The 13,524-nt window shown below is 37.0% G+C and overlaps 1 protein-coding gene across 10 annotated transcripts in view; it reads left to right on the top strand.

The window, feature by feature from the left end:
* Positions 1-11,239, top strand: part of dtna (dystrobrevin, alpha) — a 52,113-nt gene extending 40,874 nt beyond the window's left edge. For 7 of the 10 annotated variants that reach the window (XM_036592219.1, XM_036592190.1, XM_036592235.1 and 4 more), the window contains 6 exons: positions 1,691-1,853; positions 3,186-3,275; positions 3,628-3,745; positions 4,952-5,052; positions 7,159-7,195; positions 9,196-11,239. In XM_036592219.1, the coding sequence (XP_036448112.1) occupies positions 1,691-1,853; positions 3,186-3,275; positions 3,628-3,745; positions 4,952-5,052; positions 7,159-7,187 (501 nt within the window). In that variant the 3' untranslated portion in view covers positions 7,188-7,195; positions 9,196-11,239. Of the gene's footprint in view, positions 1-1,690; positions 1,854-3,185; positions 3,276-3,627; positions 3,746-4,951; positions 5,053-7,158; positions 7,196-8,387; positions 8,436-9,195 lie in introns of those variants that run through there. The other 3 variants (XM_036592205.1, XM_036592197.1, XR_005008485.1) reach the window with 3 other exon arrangements.
* Positions 11,240-13,524: the final 2,285 nt, after the last annotated feature.

Here is a 13,524-nt window from a genome sequence, read left to right as displayed (position 1 = left end):
GCAATTCATTATGCCCTTTTTTTCATAAGAGACCCTGGACCACTAGCAGCAAAACAGCCCCAAAACAGCCCCAAAACATAAATGATCCACCACCGTATTTGACAATGGGTATCAAGTGCTTATTATTGTATACAGCCCCTATTTTGTGCCATACATGACAATGGTGGTATGACCAAAAAGCTGTCTCATCTGACTACATTGCATGATTCCATTTGTAGTAGCAATGACATTTTGCAAAGTTCAAGTGCTGCATTTCATGGCTTGCTCTATGGAAAGGCCTCTTTTGTTGAACTTACGTAAAAAGTTTTTGATTGTTGAGGTGGCATCTGACAATGGATTTTGAAATGTAAAAAACCCAAGGTTTAACTAAACTCTGCAGTTCTGAAACTGTGATTGTGGGTTCCTCTTTGCCTCTCTTACCATTCTCTTCATTGTAAGTGGTTGCAGTATGCTCCTGCATCCTCTTCCTGGCAAATTTTTAGCTGTTCTGCATGTTTCAAGCTTTTGTTTTTATTATCACCCTGATTGTGCTTAAAGGTAATTTCAACTGATGACTAATTTTTATAAATATTTCCTAATCTGTGCATGTCTACAACCTTCTGTCTGATTTGAATTGACAGCTCTTTGATTTTACTCTTTTTGATGGATGACAAAGGTATTTTACATGTGTGTAACTTCATATTTTTACCCCAGAAAATGGTCATAGACAACAACGAGACTAGGAGCAATTAAAAGAAATACCACCCAGTGTGTTTTATTTTAAATATTCTTTAGGGGTACCAATAATTTTGCCACATATGTTTTAGGCAGGATACAACATTCTTAAAATAACCTAAAAATAACAGTCTTGCAAAAATGTTTTTCAGTTAGATAAAGGTAAGCAAACATCTCCAAACATCTTCGAGGAACATTTGCATCATTATGTGTATTGTTTATTTTATATGGTTGTTTTTGCCCAGTTTCTTGATGGGTGCTAATAATTCTTTAATTTAATGCATAAGCCCCTTAAAATTACTGAAACAAAATCAATCGCTTCGGAATAACACATCTATGTGTGAATGCCTGATGTGATTGCTTCTTTTTATATTAATACATCATACTTACTACTATTTTGACTCTGGTGTGGTGTGATATTTGGATAAAAGGGAAAAACTGTGTGCCACTTAGGTATTATTAAAAAAAAATAATGGTGATTATAAAAGGAACCAGAACCATGCTCTAAACAGGGCTATTTTTGTCATTTGTCAAACCTAAACTGATCACATATCTGTGTTAGGCAGAACACATTGGCTTTGAGAGCCTCACCGGGTTTCAGTCATTTCAAAGAGCAGGATTGCTAAATTGTTTGATTGCTCAATGAAGTGTAGGCATCTTTATGGCTTGATTAGTCTGAATGCTTTCACATTTCACAAGCAGCAGACATTCTATTTTGTGATCATGGTATGATCACATAATAGTATGGTAATCAGATAATCACTGAGATGGGAACGTTGATTAGATTACTGGTGAGTGAATGCTTACCTAGATGATTGTGATTGAATCAGCCATAGGGGCTTTACTAGTTTACCAAGGCTAGGCTTGTTAATCAGGACTGAGCATGTGCATTCTTTTAATTAATTTTTTGTTGTATTTTGTTTTGTTGTATTTTTTGTCCCTTGTTTGTGACATGTTCCATTTCTTTCTGTGTCAGATTCAAGGCCCTGCATCCTCCCCTCGCTCTTCCCCAAGCCACACAGTGAGCAGCTCCATTCCGATGCCTGTCCAGTCAACATCTGGTAACACTACGCCCAGTCAAATACCTCAGGATTCGCTCATGGGCCTAGGAGGAGACGTGCAGCAGGCCTTTGCTCAGAGTAACTATGGCAACACCACAATCTCTTCCCTAGAACTTTAAGGGCAGACTGTCCAGACAATGCCTAGACCTGGACTAAAAAGACTTTTTAGTGGAGAATTTCAAAACCGGCTTTCACACTTATATTACACTTATATACACTATTGATCTAGATCAGCCCCCCTGCCCATAGTTGATGTTGATGCTTTATTTGTAGTTTGAGTACTGTAAGCCTGATATCACAGTTGCTTTGTGTGAAGATTTTGTGGGGGCTGCAATGATCAGCACAACACCACAATGGTAGAAGGTCTTGTTTGTTTTATTTTCTCTCTCTCTCTTCTTCTTTAATTTGTAAAAACTTTTTTTGACCAAGATGCATAGTGCTGGGCTTGTGGCATAGAAGCCGAAAAAGCAAGCTTATTGTTGTTTAATGATGAAGTTGTCTGTATACTACTATCCCAGAGTTTGGATTTAGATTTTTTTTAGTTGTTTTTTAACCTTTTTAATAAAAAAAGGTATTTTCAGAAGTTTTGTTTAATATTTTAAAGTATTTTGGGGCATCATGAAGTTATTCAATGATAAATCATTCTGTTGTTATATATGTACCATTATTTATTGGTTCTAAGTTGTCTGCCTCAAGATTTGATCATTACTTTTGAAATAAAGCATTCTGATGTCTTTCTCAGAGCTATGCCGCTTTCTCAGTTATTTTAGAACCTTATTCAGCTCTGTTTATCATTCTTACACACTTCTAAAGTGTCTTTCACTTCCTAGTTTTTGTATTAAATATTTGAAACATGGCACATCAGAATAATTTTATATAGGTGTGAGCTGATATGGAAATTGTAGGCCAATGCCAATATCTGATATTTTTCATGTATGTTTCTGCCAATGCAGAAACAAAAACTGTGGTATTTGGGTCTACCTGGATTAGCATTACAAGTGTAACATTTATTTCTATAGGGTTACAAATGAAGTAAAATAAATAAACATTTAGTGCAGTAGCCCGGTGTCACCTAAATGTTCTCTTCTTTTGGAGTACAATAAATACATCATGAATTTTTGCTGATATGATTTCGATATCATTGTGCATCCTTAGTTTTAAACACTGTTCTGCAAAAAAAAAGTTTATATTTTGGTATAACATAGAAATGTTCATAGGCTTATTTCTTTTCCACTGTTACAGGATTTCGTGTTCCATGGTATAAAATGTTTCTGATAATGAAATAAATGAATAAATAACAAGAAAATAGTGCATTTGCCATCCCCTCCATCATAGTGTTGACAATTTGCTGCCACATCAGCAAGACACAACTTTAATAAACTTCAATTCTTGCTCTTCATTGTGCTATAGGCTCCAGACGCAACTTAAGAAATGACCTGCTCGTGGCTGCAGACTCCATAACCAGTACAATGTCTTCACTGGTTAAAGAGCTCCACTCAGGTAAACTGCTCATTGAAACTTTAAAACTCAGGAATACTTGAAGCTAGTAGGTTGTTCTGGGAGCTGCAAGACATACAATACGTAGCGAGACGTAAAATACGAAGCTCTCTGTTGGTAAACAAGCACGTTCTGAGGGAGGCTTTAATGATATACAGGGTAACGGTCTGAAACACTGCCCTCTGTTGGCTGACAAGGCACCATTCTGTTTATTTCTATTGAGGTGTAATCTCGCTGTCCACTTAGCCCAGTAAAGTTTGAAAGCTTTAAAGGGAGAGAACATAAAATGTGTAGGTAAACATTTCTGAACTCATAGCATAAGGTTGTGTTTTTATTTGCACCATATCTTTTCTAGAGGCGGGCAGCGAGAGTGACAGTAATGTTGATACAGAAACTGAATGCTCAAAGTTTGATGACTTCACATCTGCCGCTGCAGAAAGCCTGTCTGCACAACTCGGCCACTCCAAAGCATGGTAACCATAATCCTACTAGCCTGGTTCTAGATTGTCTCAACATCTGAGAGAAATCACTCGTAGCAGCACAGTCCTAGAATAGGAAAAAACACTTGGGTAGCAGCTAATGCTGTAGTAATCGAGTCTGGTCTCAAGACATTCCTTTATTTTCTTGGGCTTGTCTTGAAGTCAGTGTATGCTATTTAAAAAAGAACATTTATTTGTATTTTCTTTCAATACAGAATGTACATTGAATGCAAATGTAATTCAAGACATAATTATATAATTAAATATGTAATGATACAGTTTGGGTTAAACATTCTAGAAAAATAAAAGTTTAAAAAAATGAAAGACAGTTCTAGAATTTGAGTAAATCTGTAGGGATATAACTCGCCACCAAACAATTTCAAAAGATCAATTTGGATTAGCTACAGTTAAAGATTAGACTTCTCAAGCTTTATTTTCTCTCTCATTTGGACTCTTGGCCCCCTTTAGACTTGGTTTTGACTCCATAGTCTTGGACCCAAGTCCTGTCTTCTTTTAGACTTACTGCATTCACATATTTAAATTCTTTTTTAACATGCACCAAATTTTTGTGGTATTTTGTCTGTTTCTAGTGGCCAGAGGTAGCCTTAAGACTAGTATTTAAACAGTGCTCTATTCCAGAAATGGATAGCTGTTGACAGGGAAGGCTGATTAGCTTTTCACCTTTATTAATTAATCAAGAGATCTTCTCAATCCCAGCCCTATAGGCCCCATGCATTTTTTTTTGTTTTCTTTTCACTACCACTGATTTATCAGGTAATTAGCAATCCTTCCTTTACCTGAATCACACCAGTTAAAAGTATAGTAGGCCGACTTTGTCTCCAGGACTGGAATGGAGAACTGCTGCAGTAACACGTTGTCAACAGTAGGTGTCATCATCAAACAAAAAACATAATTCCATCATTTTACAATCGGAATTGTGGAAAGGGTAAGGAAGAACATGTTCTGAGTCAGTTATAAACAGTAAAGTAAACACATGTATCTGGTCCACTAAAATGCAAAGAAACTATCCAGATTCAAATAGGGGCAAATAGGGGGTTGGGAGGATCTAATTTTTGAATTTGTTATCAACCAATTTCCTTAATTACTCATGTTTAAAATAAATGTGAGACAAAAAGTCAAAATAATGCAATTGTCTTTTTTTCTATTTAACATATACTTTTACTTTACTGGTTGGTCCAGCAGGATGACAAGTGAAGAAGGCTACGAGAACACATTAGAGCAGCAGCTGGAGAAGGAGTTGAGAATGGAGGAGCAAACAGCAGCAGGAGAAAGTCTACATGGTGAATATACACTTACACGCTTATATTCACACATACGTATTCACAAATATACTCACAGTACTGCAAAACAGACACCACCCTTCATTTATTTAATTTCCAGTTAAAATGGCCATGAAGTGCAATCGTTTTTCAGCATCAGGAAAAAGTAAGAGAGAATGCACAGAAGCCTCAACAACTATATGATTTAGTGTGTCCGTGTTTACCTTTAATACATCTTTCAGTCTTTTTAAGAGACTTGCTTTCAGGGAAGTCTGCATGGATGTTTTTCCTCTTCTTGACAGCTACACATCTTTTCACATCCATAGTGTTAAGTTTTCTTCTCACAGTGGAAGGACGGACAGAGATGGATTTTTTCAGATCTGAAGCAAGAGTGGAGCTTGATTTTCTTGTCTCTCTTAAACAGTATTTAAAGCTTTCATCTTTATCTTATGATGACAGTTGACATATTTTTTTTCAACTTCAGGTCTGTGTTTTCACTAATCATCTTTTGACATTTCCCTTCCTTATGCAAGTGTATTATTTTATATCTAATCTCTTCAAAAAGAACTCCTGAAAATAACCTGTGCTTATTAGCCATTTTTGCCTATATTAAATAAATGAAAGTGGTCTCTGACTTCTACTCAGTACTGTATGTTCAGAAGAAAACCTGTTCACCTAAGAGCAAGTTGGTGTAGTGAATACTCAAATGCTTATGATGTAAGCATCATAATGCTTGATGTTATGATGTTAATTAAGATTAAGATTTTATACAAACAGCTTACACATCTCTCTACACATCAGTATTGCAGATTGCTGCATGAAACTTGTTCTATGGTGCAAATTTTGCAGACCTGCAGAGGTAAACCTTTTTAGAAGGAAGATGCCTCTTCCACCTTGTCCTCCCGCCTGGTGTGTTTTGTGCAGTGTCTTTCTGATGGAAACTGCTTGTTGACACTGATTGTGATGAAAGATGCCTGTAGGCCCTAAGATGTTGATGCAGAATTGTTGGAGATTGCCTTAGGCCTCTTTCAATCAATGAGAGGGGTGGAATTAGGAAGCTGTACCTGGTAGACTGCAGGTGAATTTTCAACAATTGGAATAGCTTCCTATTATCTGTGTGGCAAAATCTTTCTGGGGGCCTCCAAGAGCTCAGTTAATCATAATACGATACCACTCACTAGTATAGTTCACAAACTGGAACAATTTACAAAGCTGGTCCTTCAAGCTGTTACCTGGTAACATGCCAATCATTTGAACTTGCTCTTGTGCAACTAATGCAATTTATCTCAAAGCATTGAAATGAGATTCAGATGTTTTAATATATAGTCATAGGCAAACATATGAATATCCCTAGTCAAATGACATGTTGATTATAAGTGATAATAAGTAAACACATATTTTACAGAGAACAAACTCAACTATCACTTTTTTCCTGATAATTTTAGTGCACAAGTTCTGTTTATTTGCATGAAAATGTGAAGTATACAATGTGCCATAACCTTTCCACTGGACACATTTGAGGTTTGCTTTTTTCCATGTTAAATTCAGTACATTAACGATAAGTGTGCATTCAAATATGTAGAGTATGTGTACATATGTTCATGTAATTTGACCAGGACTGCCCAAACATTTGCATATGACTGTATGCTAAAGTCTTTCTAAAAGGTAAGCTTTTTAAAAGCTTACTTTGCCCTGCCAGAATATGGATAAAAACTTGTATATTAATCAGGTAACACATTACTTGAACCCTGCTACATAACATTGACATAAGATGTCATGGAAGACATCATATGCTGCCATGTTTTGTCATTAAATGTTCCAGTAACATACAGCAACAATACAGCAGTGTCCTGTTACTATTGTTTAATATCATGATAGCTAACTAGAGTAAAAATAGTGTGACATAAGCTGTCATGACATGAAACATTTTAATTTTATGGTAACATGACCCTGTTATATTACTGAACAGCAACTGCCATGACAGCATATGACATCTGCCATGACATGTTTATGGAACTGTTATGTCAGTGTTAGGTAAAAAAGGATCAAGTGTTACCATTAATCAAGCCACACATTATGATAACCTAAATTAATTATAAACATCCTTATTCTTTTTTTTTTTTCCAGGTGACTTTGCGACAGTGGCTCTGTTTTAATAGTAATGGTAAGTAAGTTGCCGTGACACACTATCGCAAAACAAAATGAGTGATTTATTATGATATAGGGTTGCATATTCTTACTGACTCAGATATTCTTTACAGTTGTGGTGATTGGAGCCAGTGTTCTAACATCTACAAATCAAATCAAGCTTAAATCATTGTTATTTACCACCCAAAATGACCAGTGATTCTACATGTATCTTTTTATCTTTTATATTTTATATATTCACCAAGCACTTTATTAGGAACACCTGTATACCTTCATGCATATACGGGCAAGCAGCTTCAAGTAAGGTTCACATCAACCATCAAGTCAAGTCAAGTCAAATTTATTTGTATAGCACTTTTTACAACTGATGTTGTCACAAAGCAGCTTCACAGAAATCCATTAAGGACAAACTTTTAACATGAAATGTAAATCCTCCAGGTGAGCAAGCCAGTGGCAACAGTGGCAAGGAAAAACTCCCTCAGAGCTGGGGAAGAAACCTTGGGAGGAACCAAGGCTCACAAGGGGGGACCCATCCTCCTCTGGTCAAACTATCTACAAAATTATTATACTACTAATATTAATAGTAGTAGTAGTAATAATCAGAATAGGGAAAAATGATCTCAGTGATTTTGACTGTGGCCCACACTCTGTACAACTGTGATAGAAAGAAAAGAAAGCACCTCAAAATGCACAACACGTCTAACCTTGAGGCAGATGGGCTACAACAGCAAAAGCCCACACTGAGTTCCACTTCTGTCAGCCAAGAACAGAAAGCTGAGGCTGCAGTGGGCACAGGCTCACCAAAACCAGACAGTTGAAGACTGCTGAGGCACACAGATGGTAGGGTCAGAAAGCATGTCAGAAAGCATGAATCCATTGCCCCAACCTGCTTTGTGTCAACAGTCACAAGCTGGTGGTGGTGGTGAAATGGTGTGGGGAATGTTTTCTTGTCACACTTTGATTTTGGTTAATATCAATCAATCTTTGCTTGAATGCCACAACCTATTTGAGAATTTTTGCTGACCACGTGCATCCTTTTGGACATCCTATTTCAAAACAGTTGGTATTAATTGGAGTTGGCCCCCTTTTGCAGCCACAGCAATCTCCACTTTTCTAGGAAGGCTTTCCACAAGATTTTGGAGTGTTTCTGTGGGAATCCACACCAAACTCTTTGAACCATGTCCTTAGGGATCTTGCTCTGTGTACAGGGGCTGAAACAGGAAAGGGCCTTCCATGGAAACCCATTTCATGAAACTCATGATGCACAGTTCTTGTGCTGATGTTGCTTCCAGAGGCAGTCTGAAACTCTGTAGTGATTGATGCAACAGAGGACAGGTGATTTTTATTTGTGCTACGTGTTTGAGCATTTGTGGCAACGGTGGCAACCTATGACAGGACCATGTTTAAAGTCACTGAGCTCTTCAGTATGATCTATTCTACTGCCAGTGTTTGTGGAGATTGCATGGCTATGTGCTTGATTTTATACACCTGTTAGGAGTGGTTGTGGCTGAAACACCTGAACTCCATAATTAGCAGGGTTGTCCACATACTTTTGGCCCTATAGTGTAGGTTAAATTGCTAATGGTAAAATAATGGTAAATGTACTTTTGGTACCCTGTCTGTGTTTAAAAGAAAATACATTTTATGCCAAAACCATGTCTCAAATCTATTGTACAGCAATGTCTCAATCATCAGGCAACGTATTCTCAGCCATATCTGTGAGGGAGCTTTCAGAGGCATTAAACACTTTGAATGTCTGGTTCCCATCACCTCTGCTGTGAAAATGTAGAGTGGTACATTTCACATCAGACCATTCTGAATTAATTTGTTTATATCATCAACAATTTAATTAAGCAGAAACTTTTAAAAAATGTTGAATTCCCCTATTAGAACAATTTAAATGTGTTTAAACTGTCTAGATTTTTTTTTTGGAAACAATTTGTGTCAAAGCACTTGGTAGCCTGTAGCATGATTGTCTAAGGTATGATTTTAAGAAAGACTGTGTTTCTTTTACAGGCAGGAGAGGATAAGGCAGTAATGAAGCACTGCCCAGCATCAACACGAGGCTCACAGAGCACATTTCTACTGAATCAGACAAGCACTAACACCACTACTGTAAATACACAAGTATCTTTATGGATCCTACAAAATGATTTAAGAAAATAAATACTGTGAACTGACTCAGAGGTTATGCACAGTAACACCACTAGTGCCATAAAACCAAATAGCAGGAGGTTATTTTATGTACTTTTTGTGAATGTGTGAGCTTTTTTTAAGTACTGTATTTTTAAGAAGTGGTGGGCAAATCAGGCTTAACAAAGCTGCTATGTTTAAAAATAGCCTACATGTTGATCCTCACACTGAAAATCCAGGCTGCATTTGCCTGCCACATTTGTTTCTCAGTATTACCTAAAAAATTAAGTTAGGAATGATGTAGTAGTGATGAAGTAGTTTGGTTTTCACTTCAAGTGTAATGCCTTGAGATTTTAAGGTAGTGTTTGATATATACATCCCAAATGACTATGCTGCCTTAGCTGATCAGATTGTCTGTCAAAAAAAAAATTGATCTTAGAGTTTACAATCATGTTTCAAATTATATTGCTATAAAATACTTTGAAACATTGTGATTTGCCATGTCATTTTACTGGAAGGCTTACATTTGCGTGCAGTCATTTAACTTAATGAATTTTAAGTGGTAGGGGAAATCAGTACCGTCCAATTTGTTGAAGTTCTTTTATACTGAATCCAATACATGGAACAGAAGTTTTAAAAGATACAGAGAGCTGCCCAAGGAGATTAGATATGAGATAATCCTCTTGCATAAGGAAAGTGAAAGGAAAATGAGTGAAAAGATAAACAGTACTTAAAGCTTTCATCTTGAGGCATAGGAAAAAATCAAGCTCCGCTCTTGCTTCAGATCTGTAAAAATCCACAGGTGTCCATCCTTCAACAGTGAAAAGACAAATCAGCACTATGGGTCTGAAAGCATGTGTACCCGTCAAGAAGTCATTTCTCAGAAAAGGAACTAGACAAAAAAGAAAATTTGCAGATCAAACAGTGAAGCTGCTGGTATTCTCAAAACAGTTGACTGGCTACATTATTGAAAGTGTTTGGGATTACTTGAATCATGGGAAGCAGAAAATGCAACAAGTCTAACTTTGGAGGTGAAGAAAAATATCCTTGGAGACTTCTTTAAAAAACTGAAAACAAATCTCCTGAAGGGAATGGAAGATGTAATGAAGGCAAAGGGTGAAAAGAATTTGATATTATATTGTAGTTGTTAAGACTACGGTGTAATTATCTGTTAAATATATGTTTTCTGCTTTTTTTCTGATGCTGTGAATATTTTGTACATGGTGGCCATTTTGACTGAAGATTAAATGAAGGAAGGACTTTTGCACAGTACTGTATATAAATTCTACACATTCTTTCCTGATAGTAGTGATTTCTTTTAGAAAAACAGTGCACTGGGAAAGAGCAGTTACTCAACGATTTGCTGAACATGACAACAATAGAAAACATATGGCATTACCCTTTCAGCCACCAGATCAGACCAGTCAATGATGACAAAATGGGAGATTCTTTGGAGAATAATTGCAAGGGTACAGTAATGGCTTACATCAGCTGTTTTTTTTCATATACTTTGTCTAAGTTACTCAAAGATTCCCATTTCTTTTGCGTTTACTATAAGTTAAATATGTAACTCATTCTGAAGGCAGGTACTAAGTGAATATGAGTTTGTTGATGCTCATTTTTCCATAATTCTGCTCAGGGGAGGCATTCATTCACCAAAATGCTGACAGAGTAATCAATACAAAGAGAATTACATTGGCATCTAATAGAAGTATGAAGTTTGGCAGACTTTTTAAATCACTTTAAATGATACTGACACTCTTTAGCTTCACTTACTTTTCAAGCACAGCAATTGTGAAATGTCTTATTCCAGTCTCTGGTAAACCAGTGTAACATCCACATCCACATTGAGAAATACTGTACCTTTATCATTTTGAACTGGTTTGTTACATTTTGCATGGCACAAAAATAAAGAGATTACATTGCACTGGTGTACTGATGGAATTAGATAACATCTTTACACTGTTGTAGGACTTGGTACGCTTTTGGTAAAAGGGATTTTTTTTATTTTGTTTTTGTATCTATGCCTCGCATATTGTCTTGAAATACAGAAGATTGGCCTTTACAATTTCCAGAATCAAATTAGCATCTTGGAGTCAAAAGGTCTCCAAAGCAGCAGTCACGAACGCTCCTCCAGGAGATCTGCTTTCCTGCAGAGTTAAATTCCAATCTGTGTCTAACATGCTGCTCCCACTTACACTATGTGGACAAAAGTATTGGGACACCTACACATTACACGTACAGGAGCTTTTATGACATCCCATTCTAAATCCATAGGCATTAAAATAGAGTTGGTCCCCCTTTGCAGCTTCCACTCCTCTGGGAAGCTTTCTACAAGATTTTGGAGTGTTTCTGTGGCAATGTTTGTCCATTCATCCTGAAGAGCATTTGTGAGGTAAGACAGTGATGATGGAAAATAGGGCCTGGCTTGCAATTTCCATTCTAGTTCATCCCAAAGGTGTTCGATGGGGTAGAGGTCAGGGCTTTGTGCAGCTAGCTAAATGTCTGGTGGCAGGTTTCTCCAGGACCAGTACTCTAAAGCAGTTATAAGAAATCTTCTCCATACCAACAAGCTCATTGGAAGGTTGTCTTTGGGAAATCTTCTCTCATCAAATGCTGGTTTGTTTTTGTCACAGACATCACTGTTTTGCTTAAAAGGGATCTAATGGTCTAAAAGCCTTGTGAACTATTAGTTTAATTTTATAACAAAATGTGTCTGCCTCAGCAGTAGCTGTGAAACTAGAAACTTGTGAAACCTTGGATCTTCTAGCAGATCAATGTTTTAAAGCATTCCTCTATATCCAAAGAAGAGTGGGTACAGAATCAAGCTGATGAGTAATAAACATCCAGGGCTCTGAGGGATTTGAAGATATTATATGTATTTCACTGCATCCAGCATTAAGAAACTCACTGCTGTTGTTTTCGCAAAGGGAGGATGGACCTCTACATAACAAGTCATGGGAGAGCATGCATGTGTTGAGCAGGTGTTTCCTTGCTGGAATGCTAGTCAGTAAGCCCCGGTGTGAATACTTTTTGTAGCAGAAGGACTTCAGGTGCATATTTGCTGCCTTGTGTATGCACCATTCTTTTAATAATTAGGATAATTAGCTGACCACACCCTCTCAGTACAAACAGTGTTCTTAATGTGGTTTATAAGGGTCCTATCTTTAAAGTTCAAATTAGACCACATGTCTGCACAGTTGCACATGTGCAAGTGGTCCAAGCCATGAGAAGGTAGTAACTCACAATGCATGCTTCTTGGACTGGATTACAGATGGAGGACCTTAAAGCATGTTCCAGGTGGCAAGCTCTGCTTCACTGAGTGTCAAGTTCAGCACAATTGCACAACGCCTAGTGTGTCTGTATAATTAGCCTCTATTTTGCCATTTTTACAGTTCTGTATCAATTGTTTTTTTTTTAGGTTGACCAATTCTACCAATTCAGGTTCTACCAATTCATCACTGATGTTTAATCCACACAACACCAAAGAAATAAACAGCAAGATAATTTCTCTGGCACTGTAACTTTACAAGTAAATTGCTATTCCCATAATATATGCCCCTGGCAGATTAGCCTCAGTGCATGCAAAATTTGCAAAGCAAAATGTTTTTTGAAAAGTTCGAACCTAATGTACATAAAATTTATGGATGATTGCTTTGTCTTACTATAAACTTGATGTAGAATGTGGTGTAGTGCCTTTGTTTTTGTTGGTGTTAGCCATGTAGCACATGCCAACTAGCCAGCAAGCTAAGTAAAGTAGTGAAGTTGTATCAGCAGTCAAGTATGAGAGATGGAGAAGTTTGCAGCCTACAGACCAGCAACTCATATGTTACAGTTTTGAAATATTAGAAATATTAAGCATTTTAAAGTAGGTTACTGCTATGGCTTCTGAACAGCTTTGTCCACCATTATTAGAACCTTTAGATTCTACGGTCCAAGCTTATGGACTCTCCTCTTCAACTCACCCACATGTTTTCTGTAAGGTTTAGGTCAGGGGACTGAGATGGCCGTGAGAACTACTTTGACTTTGTGGTCAGTGAACTATTTTTGGGTTGATTCAGATTCCTCCTCACTGTGCATAGCATCAATATAAACATATGTCCTCTTCCTAGCAGATTCTTAACAAATCCTTTTGTTTTAAACTTCTTAGTTATTGTGCTGATAAAGGCAAAGGGCATTTTCAGCTGTTTAACCATTTTCTTGTAGCCATTT

The sequence above is a fragment of the Colossoma macropomum genome, unplaced genomic scaffold, assembly GCF_904425465.1.
Source record: "Colossoma macropomum unplaced genomic scaffold, Colossoma_macropomum, whole genome shotgun sequence".
Classification (NCBI taxonomy): Eukaryota; Metazoa; Chordata; class Actinopteri; order Characiformes; family Serrasalmidae; genus Colossoma; species Colossoma macropomum.
The sequence above is the reverse complement of the archived record's forward strand: the minus strand, read 5'-3'. Positions and strand labels throughout refer to the sequence as shown.